The sequence below is a fragment of the Stegastes partitus genome, unplaced genomic scaffold (genome assembly GCF_000690725.1).
Source record: "Stegastes partitus isolate 25-593 unplaced genomic scaffold, Stegastes_partitus-1.0.2 Scaffold525, whole genome shotgun sequence".
NCBI classification, from domain to species: Eukaryota; Metazoa; Chordata; class Actinopteri; family Pomacentridae; genus Stegastes; species Stegastes partitus.
The window spans coordinates 28,288-45,540 of NW_007578256.1; the positions used below are offsets into that span (position 1 = coordinate 28,288).

The 17,253-nt window shown below is 39.9% G+C and overlaps 2 protein-coding genes across 2 annotated transcripts; one reads left to right on the forward strand and one right to left on the reverse strand.

Annotated features, from left to right (window-relative positions):
• Nucleotides 1-51: 51 nt before the first annotated feature.
• On the reverse strand, nucleotides 52-9,068 carry ngly1 (N-glycanase 1). The gene is made up of 12 exons (XM_008287852.1): nucleotides 8,865-9,068; nucleotides 7,163-7,277; nucleotides 6,804-7,031; nucleotides 6,502-6,664; nucleotides 6,173-6,392; nucleotides 5,413-5,534; nucleotides 4,522-4,667; nucleotides 3,601-3,711; nucleotides 3,324-3,509; nucleotides 2,172-2,357; nucleotides 896-1,073; nucleotides 52-800 (listed from the first exon to the last, which is right to left on the reverse strand). The coding sequence occupies exons 1-12, from the start codon at nucleotides 8,963-8,965 to the stop codon at nucleotides 625-627; spliced, it is 1,932 nt and encodes a 643-aa protein (XP_008286074.1). The 5' UTR covers nucleotides 8,966-9,068; the 3' UTR covers nucleotides 52-624.
• A 236-nt stretch (nucleotides 9,069-9,304) lies between these two features.
• On the forward strand, nucleotides 9,305-11,334 carry oxsm (3-oxoacyl-ACP synthase, mitochondrial). Its single transcript, XM_008287854.1, has 2 exons — nucleotides 9,305-10,462; nucleotides 10,711-11,334. The coding sequence occupies exons 1-2, from the start codon at nucleotides 9,468-9,470 to the stop codon at nucleotides 11,111-11,113; spliced, it is 1,398 nt and encodes a 465-aa protein (XP_008286076.1). The 5' UTR covers nucleotides 9,305-9,467; the 3' UTR covers nucleotides 11,114-11,334.
• The last annotated feature ends 5,919 nt before the right edge of the window (nucleotides 11,335-17,253 follow it).

Sequence of the window (17,253 nt, forward strand, 5' to 3'; positions counted from 1 at the left end):
GACAGTAACAGATACACTGCCGCTGCTTTACATTAGACTGGACTACAAGACTAGAAAACATGCCTTTATTACACCGCTACATACGCTCACTCAGGTTCAGCCTTTACTGTGACACCAATGCTGACATTATTAACAGGATTTGTTCAATTTAGAATTACAGGCATGTAACTCGGGGTGGAAAGATGGAAAATATAACTCATTATTAAACAACACAGTCAACAAAACAAATACACTTTATTACTAAAAGGAGATCTTGAGAAACCTGAGCTGATGATGGTATCAACCTTGGCTCCTGATGTGGAATGTCTCCATGCATCAAAAAAGTACAATTACATTCACAGTGGAGGCAATTTATTTTTTTAAACAAAAAAAACTATGTTTTTTTGATTACAATTGGCCCTTAAGTCAAATTAGAGGTACACACATCACATCTTCATTCACCTATCATTAGCCCATGCATGTTTAATCACCCTGGAGGACTTACACGTTAAAATATTGCACTGATTTGCCAACACGTGTCAACTTTACAGGCCGAACTATCACCCCAGCAGCTAGCCTCGAACTTGTCAGAGAAATGAATAAAACAACAAACTGTGAATTTTTTTTTTTAGGTAAAAACTAGTGTCAATCATCTTGTAGGTGGATGATGATTTCAAATGATGGCTCCTCTTCCTCCTTCAAGCTCTGTCTGAACAGCTGAGAATGCTGCCACGACTGGTCCCCGTCTCCTCCGCTGAGCTCTGCCGAAACGATGAGCTCTGGAGAACCGGACAGACTGGAGAACGGCTGCATCTTCCCATCTTAAGGTTTAGAAGCAGAGGATGAAATTATCAGAAAGGATTATGTTACTCAACAACATTTGGAGTACTTCATACGATATAGTAAACAACTCTACCTCCAGAGAATTCTGTCGTAGTTTGGCTTGAATGCAAGCGCCAACAGACTTTCCCAGAGTGGAAGGTTTGGCTACTGGCCATGACGGACGCATGCTTTATCTTCATTCCGGCTGGAGCAAAGTCAAACTTCCAGCTGATTTTTCCCATAGAAGAGCCTTCTGTTCGTGCTATGTACACCTAAAGAAAGAAATGTAATCAGGTAATCACATTTACAACTGTGTGTACTCCCACATATCAAGAGCTTCGTTCCATTTCTTTCATTCTCTTACTAATACTCATCACCACACTGAGCTTATATTGTGTTAAGAAAGATTTACAATCTCTTGGTAATCTTTGTCCTATTCAACAGCTGGCAGCTGTATTTCTATCCTTACATCGGACTATTTAACCATTTAGTATAATTTTATTCATTTAGCCTGACAATGTTGATGTTAGCGCCTTTCTTAGTTCTTCTAAGAGCTGAGCAATAAATTATTTTGACAATATTAATCAGTTGCAAGAAAATGAATATAAATGAATAATAACAATAATAAATTAATATATCTATTTTGGTGATTGCATCCTTTCTAGAAATCCAACAGTAAACAAAGTAATTTTTGGTTCTAAATAAGAGTTGATGCTTGTTTTCATCATAAGATCTTATAAAATATGTTTTCAGTCTGTTCATGTTTCATTCACTAAAACATAAACAGGTTAATTAATAAGCAAAACAATTCCACATCAAATTTTATTGTGTATGTTCTGTGGCAACTGCAGCGCTTCATCAGGCGTGACCAATTTCTACCATTTTATTTATTTATTTTTTTTAAACATACCAAATGACAAAAAAAATCGAGACATCTTTTCTGCTGCATCCATTTTTAATAATTAAAAAAAAGAAGTTTTTTTTAACTTTTAATTAAATTAGTCCTCACAAGTCTCTAAAATGTATGGATGTGTAAGACTAAATCACTGGAGATAAATCTGTTTTTTTTATCCTGTTTGGAAGTTTAAAAAAAACAAAAAGTTATTCAGCCTAAATAATTCAAAACTGACTTACAAAATACAAACAAGGTGTGTGTATGTGGAAAAAATGCCCCTTTTGACACAAATGTAATCGATATTAAGCTTTTTTTTCTCCCACTTTGGTCTTTAAAATATTTATGCATACAATAAAGAGGACTTCAGTTTTTCATTTGTTTCTGTTCTAATAAATATATGCATCATAAACACACTGTTACATTTCAGATTGACAACAAAAAAATCAAACTCTAACTTCCAGAATATTAAACATACCATCATCCAGTCCTGTTCCACCTTTCTGAATACAGACTCCTTCTTCCACACACACTGATCCCAGCTCTGGACCATCTCAGAGTTGCTGGATACTCGACAGTACTGATCTTTGGTGATATTGTAGCGCACATGTAGTAACTTGTCACTCTTTTCTTTCTCAGTAGGAGTAAAAACGAAACCTGCACCCTGGAAAAAAAAAACACAGACACACTTTTTTCCAGCAAAACACACTTCTGAATAATACATTCAGGTATTAAAAAAAACAAGCTATGATGTGCCAAGATAGAATTTTAAGAATGGAATACAGGTGGCTTTTTAAGTACAGCACTGATCTGTCTGTGTGATGTTCATCGTGATTATTGACCTTTTGTATTATGCAAACTGTATGTGGAGAGTAAAATAATTCTACTGCACTAATATACTTAACTGCCAGTTTACTAGGTATACGTAGCTCAAATTAATTCATCAATCTTGCAATAAATCATCTTCATGAAGGTTGTAATGGTCAGTGTAAAGATGGATGCACATGAAAGCTCCCCATAAGTGACGGCAAAATATTTTGATTGCTACATGATGGTTGTTAGACGTATAGGTCGTAAAACCCACTCCCTCCATGTCACAGAATAGTCAATAAAAATCAATACATTTATCGTTTGAAGCTATAAAAACTGTATGTCATCATAATTGACAGCTGTGGTAGAAGCTGTAAACGGTACAAACTGATAGATTGATAGGGCTTTTTGAATTTATGTCTACTGCAAGTTAAGTGTGTGTCTTGAAGGCTAACTTAATGAGTAAGTTAATATTAGTGTTTGCCACAAATACAAAACACAATCAGTCTATGGAGAAAAATAGTCAACGGTGCTGTATGCGACTTTTCAAACAACTGGATGTCAGCATCTCAGACCAAAACAACTCTTCATGTTGGCCACATCCCTCCCCCCTCCTCTTTACATTTCATTTAAAACCACAAAGGTTGTGTATGTGAAACCCAACAAAAAGTAATCCAGCGACAACAACTAGCCTACACTGGGACAGTAAATTACAATACATTGAAAACTAAATGGAGTATTTGTGTCACAATCATGTTGGCGAAGGGAAAGGAAGAGGTCTAATGAAATTGTACATGCATACATATGTAATGTACTGTACCTGTGTGGAGGTCTCAGTATCGGCACTGCTGGTCTCTCCCCGTGCTATCCTCCAGGCTAGAGAGCCAGAGTTACGACCCCCCAGCTCTCCTGGTTTAGGTTTCTTTGGGGAAATGAACTCCACTAGCTCCACAAGCAGCCTCTCCGTCAGCTCCTTCTTCCTCTCTGGACTCAGAGACTGCTGCCTCTTCAGTGTTTAGAGCAGAAACAGGGTGGTTTACATCACAGCCACCACAGCAATTAATCTTACATGCCGGGTTAAAAGGATTTAGACTTACGGAGGCACAGAGTCCATTAATGGTGTGCAGGAGCCAGGCTTCCTGAACCCGGGTCCTTCTCGACAAAACCTCTGGATGTTTGCAGGAATACCTCCACGTCACATCAACCACCTGCAGCACAAACACACACACAACTGTTCTTCAATACTTGTAAGGACATCACTAACAAAATGCGTTCCGCTGTCAAGATCATAACAATCACAATTAAATGCCTACCCTAAACCTAATTACTCATTTTAACCTTCAAACAAATTCTTAACCACCAATCAGCCCCTTGGGGCAGTGTGGACTGGCCCACATGTCCTCAAAATGCATAAATGTCTTCATTGAAGAGGTTTCAGACTGAAAAGCGTCCTCACAAGAACAGCAATACACTGAAGTATTTCAACTATCTGTTGAACCTTGAAGACAATCCACCTGTAAGCTACAGTAAACTGCAACACGTACCTCAAACAAGGAGGCACAAAGGTTTTGCACAGTAACACTGAATGTAAACGCTTTAAAGGAGCAGTCTGGAGAATTTCTCTAATTTACTCACTAACTCATAACTTACAAGTAACGTTTTATCCAAAGCTTGATATAGCTCATTTATCTGTGCCACTAAGGACAATTATTGACCAATTTTTCATTGTCAATTTTCAAAACAGTGTGTGAGAGAGGGGGTTTCTGATGAAGTCCATATATTCCACTTGATTACAACAGGTAAAGAAGCAAGCCAGACAGTCTTAAGTGAATTGACTAATGCAGTATTGGTTTTGCTTAATACATTTGCTAATAACAAATAAAACATATGACAGAACCCATCTTAAAAGGAATGATACGTTCACATTGTCCTTTACTTGACAGACACCACAAAAAGATTAGAAAAAGGCAAAAATCTCAAGAAAAATAAAACTTGACTAATGTGTCCATTTGTCTGACCTGGTCCTTAGAGAAAGCCAAAACATAGGCCAGTTTCTTTCCCCAGCCGATCTCGTACAGCAGCGGTTTATCACAGACATTCTCACACGAGTCACAGTGCAGCCAACGACGCTGGGCAACGGAGAAAATCTCTGTCCACACATGGTCTGAAACAACACACAGTTGGATGAAACATACAGTAAATAGCTTTAATAACAGACCAAGTAGGAATTTAAGACACGTGGTGACATGTTCTTAATATAACAAATGTATGGATGTATGGAACAATCCTGCCAACATACACTGAAACTGACACTCATGTCCCTGATTATATAAAGATGCCCTCAGAAAAAAAACAAACAAGTGTTTCACATTGTTAACATATTCATGTGGTGCTTGGATGTGCTAGAAGACACATCATAAGTAAAATAAGCAGTCAACACCATGGCTGAGCATTTCCAGTGTACTGATGACTTAAACAACCAGTGTGGCAGAATTTAACATTACAAACAGCCATTGTGTAGTGGAGAGCTGATGTACCGTGTCAGAACAGAGTCAAAGGTGAGCTGGTGTGCTCAAGCTGCAGCAAGTAGCAAAGGGACGGGTGGTGAGAGGGGAGGGAATACTACATCAATACATAGTAAAAGTGCCAAAGCGGGGCATTACATCTAAGCTGAAAACATGAAGGGATTGTTTTTATTGAGAGAAAAAAAAACAACAACTTTTGAATATGTAATTTTTGATGAATAGAATAATTTTATGGCTTTAAATCAATTCTAGGAGAGGAAGTTCAAAATCTAAAGTAATAAAAAATAGTTTTCAGACAGGTTTTCATAAGTAAACTGCCAGTTGTCTTCCTGTGGACAATCAAATTAGTAACATAGGAGCCTCACTGGCCATTCATGGACATACCTGTGCTGTCCCAGATGTACCTGGCCTCAAGTCCAAGTGCTCTGCAGCAGAGGGTAAAACAGTTGGCCCACTCCCCACAGCGCCCCCTTCTGGTTTCCAGCAGCTTTTCAGGATTGTTATACCTGATGTTATCAATAAAGACAAAAGAGGCACAAATGTTGTACATTAACCAAAACAGTCAAATGTTTCATGGAAAGTAAAAAGTTATCCTTCTAAAACTTCCTGACAGTGAATGTTTAAAACATTTTGTTAAAAAAACTTAAAAAGTATACAGTGGCATTTAAAAGTTTGAACAGTCCTTCCAACTGAAGTTTTTACTTTTTATTTTCATTATTTTCTACAATGTAGAAAAAAACTTAAGACACCTGCATTATTAAATGACACGTGGAAAAAAAGCATTAATGAACCAAAATAAGAATTTCTTTTGGATAAAAACCATTAAACACTGGAATGAAACTGGCTCTCATGAGGACCTCCCTAAGAAAGGAGCTAGCAGTCTCAGAAATCAGCATTTAACAGCAGCTCAGATTAGAAGTGTGATGAAACTCCATCAGATGACCTGACCTCCACACCAAAACCCATGTGAGATGGCTTGGGATGATTGGAGCGCAGAGTGAAGGAAAAACAGCCAACAAGAACTCATTATATGTGAGTAGGTGTGCCAAAACTTGTGACCTGTAAAGACTGTAAAAAGCATTTTCCTGCCTAATCCTAATTTTAATTAGCAAAAATGCCAACACACACACACACACACACATACCTGGGGAATCGGGTGGAGAGTTGGCAGCTCTGACAGTAGTGGTTCTCCACTCGCTGAGCTCCCCAGCGGAGATCCTCAGTGCTTGGACTGAGGGAGCTGCCGTGTTGGGTTGGACCTCCACAGCGTGTGCAGGGCAAACAGTCCACCCACGAGAAAAAGTCCTGTTTAAACCACCTGAGTAACTCCAGCACCAGGAAGTCCTCTATTCCAAGTTTACATTCTACAAACAGGACAGCAAATCATAAACTTAGTGTAATTAAAGAAATAATTCAAACACATTTAATTATACATAGACAAGTGGGTTTTCTGAATGAGTAAAGGGACTTCACCTGGGTCGGCCTGTTTAGCCTCCTTGAGCTTTTGTTGAGCAGCAGAAGACAGCTCCTGGTGAGGGATGGAGCCTCTGGCTTTCTGCTGCAACTCAGGGTTTTCATACAGCATCACGTGTTGAAAGTTAGACTGAAGAGTCACAAAAAAGCTCATACTGCTCTCCTGTCACACAGACAAAAACAAATGAAAACATACAGGTAGATGAATAAATAGACAGAAGAAGGCTAGCAGTTCTACAGCAGAATACTTCAGATGTGTTCAAGGTTTCAACCATTTAATTCATTGATGAGAACATATTTACCAAAGAAGATGGCTGCTGTGCGGGTGTTACTACTGGCTGGCTAGATGCAGCAGCATTGCTGTCTGGTGCTGAAGCTGAAGCTGAAGCTGAGGCCACAGCAGCCTGAGCAGCAGGTTGGGAAGGACATCCTCCATGCAACCTCTGATCCCTCTCTTCTGCAATAGATTCCCTGATGAACTTCAGCTGTTCCACAGATGCAGATTTGGGAAAGACCAAGTGAGTCTCAGCCTGAAAAGATTTAGTTCATCCATAGTTACATAAAAGACCAAAATGCTCTAGGCAATGATGCAAGAGACACACAATTGCAATACTGACTGTAACCCACTACAGTAGATACCCAGAAGTGACTTATCAATTACCTCTTCAAATCCCATTTCAAAGAGACATTCCACAGCACCTTTGATGGGCAACACTTTGGTGGAGAAAGTAGGATTGCCAATACGGATCGATCTGTACTTCTCCTCATTGGGAAACCTGTTTGGGTGACATTTGATGATCATATGAGGAAGTATCAGTTTGCTGGCTGGTTAGTGCACAGTGATTTCTCAACCAAAGTAAACGTGTTCTCTGAAAACCAAATGAGTTCTGTGCTAATTTATCACAACCGTACTGATGTTGTGCTCTCAATATGCAGACATAGTATACAGCAGAGGTGAGTAGTGAAGTGAGCTTGTGCAATATCTCTTAAATGTCAAATGAAATGAAACTGAAACATCTCTCAGTAACTGCATGTCAAAACATGTCGAGAATTTCTTCATATGAACCGCAGGTGTCGTCCTCCTAAAATGAGGCCATAGACAGAGCACTATTTCCATAATCTACCTGTAAAAAGCAGATGGGCAAGTGTCACAGACTAGACACAAGGATTATTATTGAAAATCAGAGTTTCTGTGACAGTCTGAGGACCTTGTATAATGTCAGCTTCTATGGACAGTGTCAAGAAGAAAACCCTTGTTTTTTCATTGGCACAAATCTGCAAGATGAAACTTTGCCAAAAAAAAAAAGGAAAAAATGTCAGGTATATGCCTGGTGTGTATCTGGTGTATGTTGGGAAATAAAGCTTTAATCAAATGAGACCAATATAAATATGCTTTCCTCAGATGGGGTGTAACGTGTTTAGTGTGAACATGGCCAAGAGAAAAATATGACAAGGCCAAATATGTTGCCTGACTCCAGTCCAAACCCCAAAAACACCTTTGGGCTATTTTAAATAGAAAGGTAGAGCAACACAACCTCTCCAGCAAAGAAGAAAGAAAGAAGGAGAGTCTCTCAAGAATGGCAGAGCATCTCTCCAGAAATGTGCATAACACTTGTATCCTCCAAGCTGAGAAGAATTGAGTCTGCGATCACAACTAAAGCTGGGCATGCAAAGTACTTTACAAAAAAGAATCTCAGTAATATCAAATGTTATACCGAGTTCCTACTGTAGCGGCTACATCTTTAGCTTGACATTGGAGAGAATACTCTACTGCTCTACTTAGATGTAATGCAACTACCAAAAGGTGACACAGATTTTAATCATTTAACATTTAAGTGAGTGTACAAACTGTGGCAATGCTTTTATACGTTACTGATAAATTAATGCTTTATAGCTGAAGCAGGAGGCCTTTTCTTATGATGTTTTCTTGAGTAAAAGATATCAAGGTGCCAACTTTACTTGACATATTTAGCTTTACTTCACCGTGCAGTGTATCTCTGAGCGATGTTAGGAGAAGTACAGGTGAGTAACTGCTTCCTGGTGAGTCACCTGTATGCCGAGTTCCCTCAAACACAGGTAGTGAAGTTGTTGCAGGATCCTGCATGAATGGGCGTGTGCTGACACCAAGACCAAACTACAAGCACTGATTTTTGAAGTTTGGTCTCATGTTGGTGTGTGACCAGAACCAAACAGCAGCTCATATCGGGGCTCAAGTACAACTTTGTCACCTTTTACTAGCAGTTTGTCGACGACGTGATGTGAGCTATTCTGACATTAATTTACAAACGATGTCTGACACAGTCTCAGTTTGACATGTTCCACTGCTGCGGTACGTCATTGCGTGTTGAAGTTCACAACCTTACCTTAAAATATTGTCCGCGTATGTGAGTAACAACTTGGCGACGTCTAAGAAGACTTCGTTTGTATTCTCACACAGCGCTGTGACTGCTGGTGACACAGCCATGTCGGTATTTCTTCTACAAACTGAGAAGTCCTGTCACTTTTAAATCAGAGAGCTAATGCTAACAGTGCAGTTTGGCTAACTGTGGTGTCGCTCTTCGGGCTAATGTTTGGGGTCCTGGAGGAAGTTGCCATAACAACGCCTGAATGAATGTTTGGAGTTTTAAAAACGCGGCGTATATTTGTGTTATACCGTAATTATATTTGATTAAGCAAAGTCACATGTTTGCTTACAGTGGTACTGGGTTGCTTACATTTATTTAATATTTAATAGTTAAATTGTTCAGGCGTTCATAAATGCTACCTAAAGAGAAATATAAGGATGGCATGGACGCGCGTTTGGTGGGTGACAGGTAACTTTTAGGTGCGCGTTCTTGTAAGTCACCAGCTTAGATTCCGTTTTGTGAGGAGGGCATTCCTTCTTTAGTTTGTTAAAATCTAAGATCTTTAAAAAAATAATAATAATTCACCAAAACTTAGGTTAGATCGCTGTTAAAGTTGACAGGATGTCTGCTCTGTCACTGACCCGTTGGACTAAACTCCAGCTGAGAGCACAGAGCAGAAGGACTGTGCTTCAGAGGATCGTCAGTGTTTGTCCGAGCCAGGACTCCAGGCGCCACAGCTCTGGACAGCCGCAGAGAAGGAGGGTCGTTATCACTGGCGTCGGGTTGGTGTGTCCTCTGGGCACAGGCACTGCTCTGCCCTGGGACCGCCTGATCAAAGGCCACAGTGGGATTGTTGCTCTGGACTCAGAGGAGTACAAGACTATCCCCTGTAAAGTGGCCGCTCTGGTACCCAGAGGGACTGAAGAGGGTCAGTTTCAGGGGGAGAATTTTGCCTCTCGTGGGGAGATCAACAGTATGTCACCTGCCACTGTAATGGCCCTTGGAGCTGCTCAACTGGCTCTAGAGGACTCAGGGTGGAGCCCCAAAAGCCCAGAGGAACACCTCAGCACAGGTGTGGCTGTTGGAATGGGCATGGTGTCACTGGATGAGATTGCTCGCACCTCCTCTGCCTTTCAAAAACAGGGCTACAACAAAGTGAGCCCCTTTTTTGTGCCTCGCATCCTTGTCAACATGGCTGCTGGGCACATAAGCATCAAACACAAGCTGAAGGGTCCCAACCATGCTGTGTCCACAGCGTGCACCACAGGCGCACATGCCGTAGGAGATGCAGCAAGGTTCATTGCCCATGGGGATGCAGTTGCTATGGTTACAGGAGGAACAGAATCCTGTGTAGGCCCCCTTTCAGTTGCCGGCTTTGCTAGGGCTCGCGCACTTGCCACGAAATGGAACAACAGCCCGACGCTGGCCTCAAGACCCTTTCACCCAGAGAGAGAGGGCTTTGTGATGGGAGAAGGAGCAGCAGTGCTCCTACTGGAGGAGCTGGAGCACGCAGTGAAGAGAGGAGCCAGGATCTATGCAGAGGTCCTGGGCTATGGACTTTCAGGGGATGCTAGCCACATCACTGCACCCTCTGCTGATGGAGACGGGGCATTCAGGTGACTTAATTCAGCATTTTCAGAGGCTGATTGTGTTTTTTGCACATTTGTTTAACAAATGAAGACCAAAGTGATATAAATTATTCCTCAAAACTACGCACACCCACTGATGCAGACAATTGTTAATCTACCTAACATCAGTGCCATAATCTCAGTAATCTAAAGTATGGTAGCCAAAACAACAAAAGTATGACCCAAACTGTGATATATTTGCGCTATCCTTATCTGTCCACCCATTGCTTCTACAGGTGTATGTCTGCAGCTCTCAGAGATAGTGGTGTCTCACCTTCAGATGTCACATACATCAATGCTCACGCCACATCCACACCTTTGGGTGATGCTGCAGAAAATGCAGCCATCAAGAGGCTCTTCCAGCAAAGCATTGAAAACCTGGCTGTGTCCTCTACTAAGGGAGCCACAGGACATCTGCTTGGGGCTGCTGGGGCTCTGGAGGCAGCATTCACTGCTCTGGCTTGCTACAACGGAGTCCTGCCCCCGACCCTCAACCTGGACCGCACAGAGCCAGAGTTCAACCTGAATTATGTTCCCTGCACAATGCAGCCATGGCGGACTCGGGGCCGACGGGTCGCCCTCACAAACTCATTTGGATTCGGTGGCACCAACGCCTCACTGTGTCTCAGCAGCATGTGATGACACACTGAGACTGAATGTGGACTTATCCGTCAGGTCTGATCCAGGCTGTGTTATATAATGTTTATGTAACAGAGGGACTAGATATTTATTTAGAGAGTTGATCTGAACTGCTGCTAGTTGGTCCAATGAACTGGTTTTATTGTAATTACTTCCACATGTTTGAACTTGTTTGTTCTGGATTTTAAGTGATGGACTTAAATAAAGACAGTAACACTCAATATGTCATTTTTTGGTTTGTTTTAAAAGCCAAATGATCAAATAAACAGTGGAAATCAGAGGAAAATGTATTACGGTCTGTATAAGGACAATATCAGTAATTCAGTCAGTTCACCGCTGACCACAAGCTGCCACTTCTAGTTCAGTAAGCATCAAGTTCCCCAAAGGACTGACTTAACACCTTAGTTTGCACCTCCCCGCTACAGTGTCACACCATTCATATAAAGTAACCACTACCCCAGAAAAGTTCCCCACTAGTCCAAGAAAGTCAACAAAAATCAGAATTAAAATATGCAATATAAACAGCAGTTTGTAAATTATAATATGTTGTACAGAAAGTGTGGGAAATGTTTGGAAATGTTCTTCTACTAATTTCCTGTAACTGAAACGTACTAACTTCAATTTATTGAAATGTATTGCCAGTGGTTTTATTTGGGGTTGACAGTGAGACAAACAAAAGGAAAAGACACGCTGTCCAACATGAAAGATTGTCATCTATCTCGGATGAGTTATGCTTCATAATGTGGAAACACTTCACCACACAGTACACAGAAATGTGCACAGGTACTAAAGAACAGTGTGTGTGTGTGTGTGTGTGTGTGTGTGTGTGTGTGTGTGTGTGACCAGTAGGTGGCATCACCTCACAGCAAATCATGTGCATCTGTTGCCTTTTCTCCTAAATTGTCTGTACAGTTTTGATTGCATGCATGCAATCAGCACCTAAGTGCAAAAAAAGAAAAACTTCTCAGGGCCCCAAAAGTCCCAAGTTTATCCTTCTCTGTCTAGTTTTAGTTTTATTTGTGTGTGTAGTACAAATGACTACCCATGTAATTAATCATGATTTGCATTACTTCTGTAGTTATGGTTTAATTGTTTTTTGTGTTTCAATTAGTGTGATTAGTGTTTTTTGCTTTGTTTTGTTTAATGGTTTGTCTAATGTTGTGTTGTACTGTGCCATAAAGTGACTTCACTTGTCTATAAATTTTGATCAGTCACAAATGTGTTAGAAATTTGCACCACTTAGCGACATCATCAGCTGGTCCGGGACATGTAGCTGGACCCTGTGTCAAGTTCTATTTGTATTTTCTTTTTTTGTATGTCAAGTAATTAAGACACAGAAAACCTCACGCAATTATAACAGTTAAAAGGCTGCAACCATCAGTTATCCATCGATTATCTTCATTATAGACCTGACAGTTTTCTTGTCAGAGGAAAATGCACATTATCATTCCATGAAGCCAATGTTAACAAAGTTCACTTTCTTATTTTGTCTGATTATCTTTGAAAGATACAAAAATGCTGAGTTTAATGTCAAAGAAAACTAGGAAAACTACCAAAAATTAGAAAAAGGGTAAATACAGAGCTTGTGATCAGGTCAGAAAATAATTAGTGGGTTTTGAAGATCAAGGCAAAACAATAATTCTCCAAACTCATCAGCTGTATGTGTGAACAACTGGCAAGAGACAACAACAAGAAGAATTTTGACTAATTAATTCATCAAATAATCATTTACCACTGGCTGGTTTCTGGATGCCTGAGGAAATAATTAATGTTCCATGTATAAACAGTTGGATTTGTTGTGTTTCCCTCTGTGATACTGTAAGGTCTGGAGCTTACTATGTGAAGTGCCCTGAGGTGACTTCTGTTATAGTGGTGCACTGCATAAATAAAGCTGAAGTGAAATAATGGGGAGAGGTCAGTAGGTTGCCTGACAACAATCCTTGGCCCTCAGGAGGTCAATTCATTCACCAACGCAAAAACAAACATACCTACATTTACAATTATTCAGACCGACTGAAGTCAAAAGTCAGAGCTGCTCATATAGATATTTATCTTTATTCCCCTGGTGCCTGTGCTGTGGGAGTTTGTTTTGGTACAAGTGTCAGAACAGCAACAGAGAAATACGACAGCAAAGAAACAGAAATGCAGGATTACAGATTACAAATCTGAACATAAGAACAAACAAGTGTAGCTTAAAAATTGTAAATATATGTATATGTAGCTTATAGCAATATCTGCACCTTTGTTAACCAGAGAGAAGCTGTGGAATTAAAAGTGTGTGGAAGAGAAATGGCAAAACCACAAAAGGCTTTTAGCTCCTGTAACGTAAATAGTCAGAAAATCTTTCTCTTGAAATCTGATTGAAATCTCTATTCAATAATCTTTCAGGAGAAGAAAGTTAACAAGAAAAAAATGACTGTTAATTGCTTGCTGTTAGCCTCCTACATGCAACCTGCTGTGATCTTTAAACAGGAACACAGCCTCCAAAAAGCCTGGCCAATTTATGCCATTAGGAAATAAGTGGTGCTGTAAGTGTTCACAGTGGACCTTAATAACTTCCTGACGGAGGCATGATCTCACAACAGCGCCTTTTATGATCACTTATGAAGGCACTTTACCAACCAAGACCTCTGACTCTGTGTTGCTCCTTTTAATTCAGCCTGCTTCGACCTTTTTACTTTCAGTGTTGAGAAAACAACCAAAAAATCACCAGTACAGGGGAAGAGTGGCAGAATTTTAATTGGAACAAAGTGTTGTTATATCAGGAAGAAAGTAAAGAAACCAGGTAAACAGTTCCTAAGGGAGAGGGACGGTTTTCAGATTTGTCAGAAAAGTTTGAACAGCATAATAATAATAATAATAATAATAATAATAATAATAATAAGAAGAAGAAGAAGAAGAAGAAGAAGAAGAAGAAGAATACTTATTATTATTATGATTATTATTAATAACTGACTTGATTGACACGTCAGGTCAGGAGTGATGCTACGCTCTTTAACAGGTTAAAGCTGCATTTTATTTATTTATTTATTTTTAAACAAGAACAAACTAAATAAACCAATACGAGGAGTTTTAAAATATAATACAAGACGAAAGCAACACAGCTGCTGCAGCCGAAGTCAAGGAGAAAAGCTGGCACAGAACATCAGACTGTGTGAATGTGTGATTAATATGCTGATCAATAACACCATCCTATTGTATATAACTCGCTTCGATGTAGGTTTGCTATTCAAGATTCAGTTCATTCACAACAATGCATCACAAGATTGTACAATGAAATATGTCGTCTTTTATGCTGCTCACAAAGGAAGACCATTTTTAAAAAAAGAATAAACAACAATACTTAAATTATAACAATATTCATGGTGATGTGGAGGATGAATTCAACAACATTCAGTCTCATTCTAAAGACAATTTTGGTCTTTTTTCTAACAGCTGCAATCTTAGCAGAGTTTGTTCAATTAAAAGTTTCCTGTGACGTGTTTCAGCACCAGCAGTACGATGAAGTATTGTTCTTGTTATTGACCTTTACACCAAGTGTTTTGTTTGTTCTCTTGCACCCTCAGAGTGAACAAGCTCAAGCATGCAGGTGACATGACACCGTCCCTGCCGGTGGTTTTCCATCACTGACTAGCAACGTGCCAAACAATGGAGCAAACAAACCAGTAAAAGGCCTGAAACAGAAAAGAAATGCAGGTTTTAAGCCTAAAAAACAAACTAGCTAAAAAGTGTCTTTGCAGCTGTTTTATGAGGGAGCCAATGCTTGATATCAAAAGTGACAACTGTAATCCAAAGCACTGAGCTTCCTAGAGTGTAGCATGGATGTATTATACTATAAGAACTCCAACACGGTGCCCAGATGAGTTTTGGTCACTGCACATGCACAAGTTTCCCTCTGCCTGATCGAACCTCACACTCAGCTCCATCCAAACAATTTACTTTGGGGTCACATGAAATAACTTTTCTAGGCCTTGGAAATGTTTTGCAAATATGCTTTAATAATTCCTAATACAAGGTCTACTGACTAACCTTGTCTATTTAATAAGTCCTGTCATCAATATTACACCGATTTCTTTTAGAATATAAAACAAATAAAACGAAAACACAACATTTTCAGTAACACATAAGTTTCACCTTGAGAGGAACTTTAATTTCTTTGACAAGTGTCTGGAACTTTTCCAGGGATAAATTTGCATTTTCAGATCACCACAGACCTGTGAAGATAAAACAAATCACTCTCCTTATAAATCAAAAGCACAGCAGCCTCACATTCTCTTTGAATGAGATCCTTTGCAAAAACAGAACAAAACCTGGACTTTCTCTTCAGCGCACTGCTCCTAAAATCTCTCGGGATGCTCCGTCCTCATTATTGTATTTGACATACTACAAATAAAACAATAGGCAAGTTTCCACCTCAGGAACTTGTGCACTGTTTAAAGGCGGCACAAACCTTTGTTCACAATATATACTGTGTCAATAAAATAACAAACCCTCCATTGCTGCATATGTCCTCCGTACTAAATACTTTAGGTTAAAATAGGTTGACTCTGATATACTGACACTTGATTTTTTACTGAGTACTACTATTCAACATTGTTGTGGTGCTCCTAGAGTAAAAGGTCCTACACTGCAATGGAAGCAGAAAGGCTGAAGTGGTCAGTTCTAGTGCCATTCCTGACATCTGTACTACCTCATGCCTGCCACAACTTCCTGCAGTGGAAAGCTGAGACAATGATACCATACGTGAACACTCAGTGATGTTCACTGCTGTAAGGGCCCCGGCCTGAAAATTCCTAAACGTTTAGGAAATATACCACTTGTAAATGTCTCTGTAATTTAGCTTGGGGTCTGGAACCTATGACAGAAACACCTTGGAAAATTGTGATCCTCAAAAGATTTATGTTCATTATGGAAAGATTTTTCCTGAAGCTTTTCAATAGTAAGCGTAACAGCCTATGAAGCAACACCTGCTTTGGCCAATCAGTCGGGTCATGTGCATGATCCTGGAAGATTATTTTGTAACACGAGCAGCCGTCCACAATTTGAATCACAATCACTGAGAAAAAGACGGTCAAAGACGGTTCTATAGACTCATACTGAAGAGTCTGACAGGCCCGTAGATTTAGTAAATGAGGACTTTAAACGTGGGGATCTGTCACTGAGGCTGTACTATTTAATCATCTGACTTGTGCATTTAGCAACGCAGACGTACTCGTGCAGCCTTTTCTCTAATGAATGTATGCGCGTCGCCACTGCAGCGACTGGACTGAACTCAGAAATGTCTACCATGTAAGTCCAATGAAACACTAAAGGTTGTAAAACACAGAGTTTTGACTCAAGGCCTTGAGATCTAAAAATAAAGCAGAATCTTCCAGAACACCCTCATTTATATTCATTTAAATTGTTCTTGCATTATATTCTTAGAGACTTTTCTTGTAAGAAAAGGAAAATTCTCCAGAAATTCACACCATAACGCTCACATTTAACACTAGCAGGAGTAAAAGTTTTCTTAAATTCTTGCTCAAATTCTCAAATTAAACTGCTGCTGTTGGTACGTGAGAACTTTGGAATTAACTTTACGAGTCGACGTTTCTCACTGACCTCCAAACATCTTGACCACGTTTGCACTGAAAACGCAGCGTTAAACTCTGATGAGACTCTTCGGGGAGAATGAGATGGAGGGAATGTAACGATGGGGAGCAGTGGAGGTTCTGAATTTGCCATTTTCAAGCATAGAATATAATTCTTTTTCTTTTCTTTGAATAGAATTCTTAGACATAGACATAGAATATATCCCTATGAGACATTTTTGGCCTGATGGTGGTGCTAGATACAGGAATCCATCCTCTTGGAACCTTGTGTTACGGAACAATGTGTGGTTTAAGTAGAATATCAGGTTTGACATTGCCACTACAGTCAAGGTCAAAGGGTCAACAACCATCAACCAGCCAGAGGAGTCGCTCCCTGCTGGCTGCTTGAAGGAATGCAGCCATAAGACACCTCCATAGAGACTACGCCCATCTTTTACATTCAGTCTATGGGCTGGACTACTAACTGGGCAAAGTGGAAAACTGTTTGATGCCCACAGACCACATATGATCTGGATCTACATAAATATGTCAGAAATGTGTACAATTAAA

Coding starts and splice junctions, on each gene's coding strand:
- ngly1 (XM_008287852.1), bottom strand. CDS start 8,965: ATGGCTGTGTCACCAGCAGTCACAGCGCTGTGTGAGAATACAAACGAA. Junction 4,668..5,412: donor GTACATCTGGGACAGCACAG/GTATGTCCATGA, acceptor GTGTTGTTTCAG/ACCATGTGTGGACAGAGATT. Junction 3,510..3,600: donor TTAATGGACTCTGTGCCTCC/GTAAGTCTAAAT, acceptor TAAACACTGAAG/AGGCAGCAGTCTCTGAGTCC.
- oxsm (XM_008287854.1), top strand. CDS start 9,468: ATGTCTGCTCTGTCACTGACCCGTTGGACTAAACTCCAGCTGAGAGCA. Junction 10,463..10,710: donor GATGGAGACGGGGCATTCAG/GTGACTTAATTC, acceptor TTGCTTCTACAG/GTGTATGTCTGCAGCTCTCA.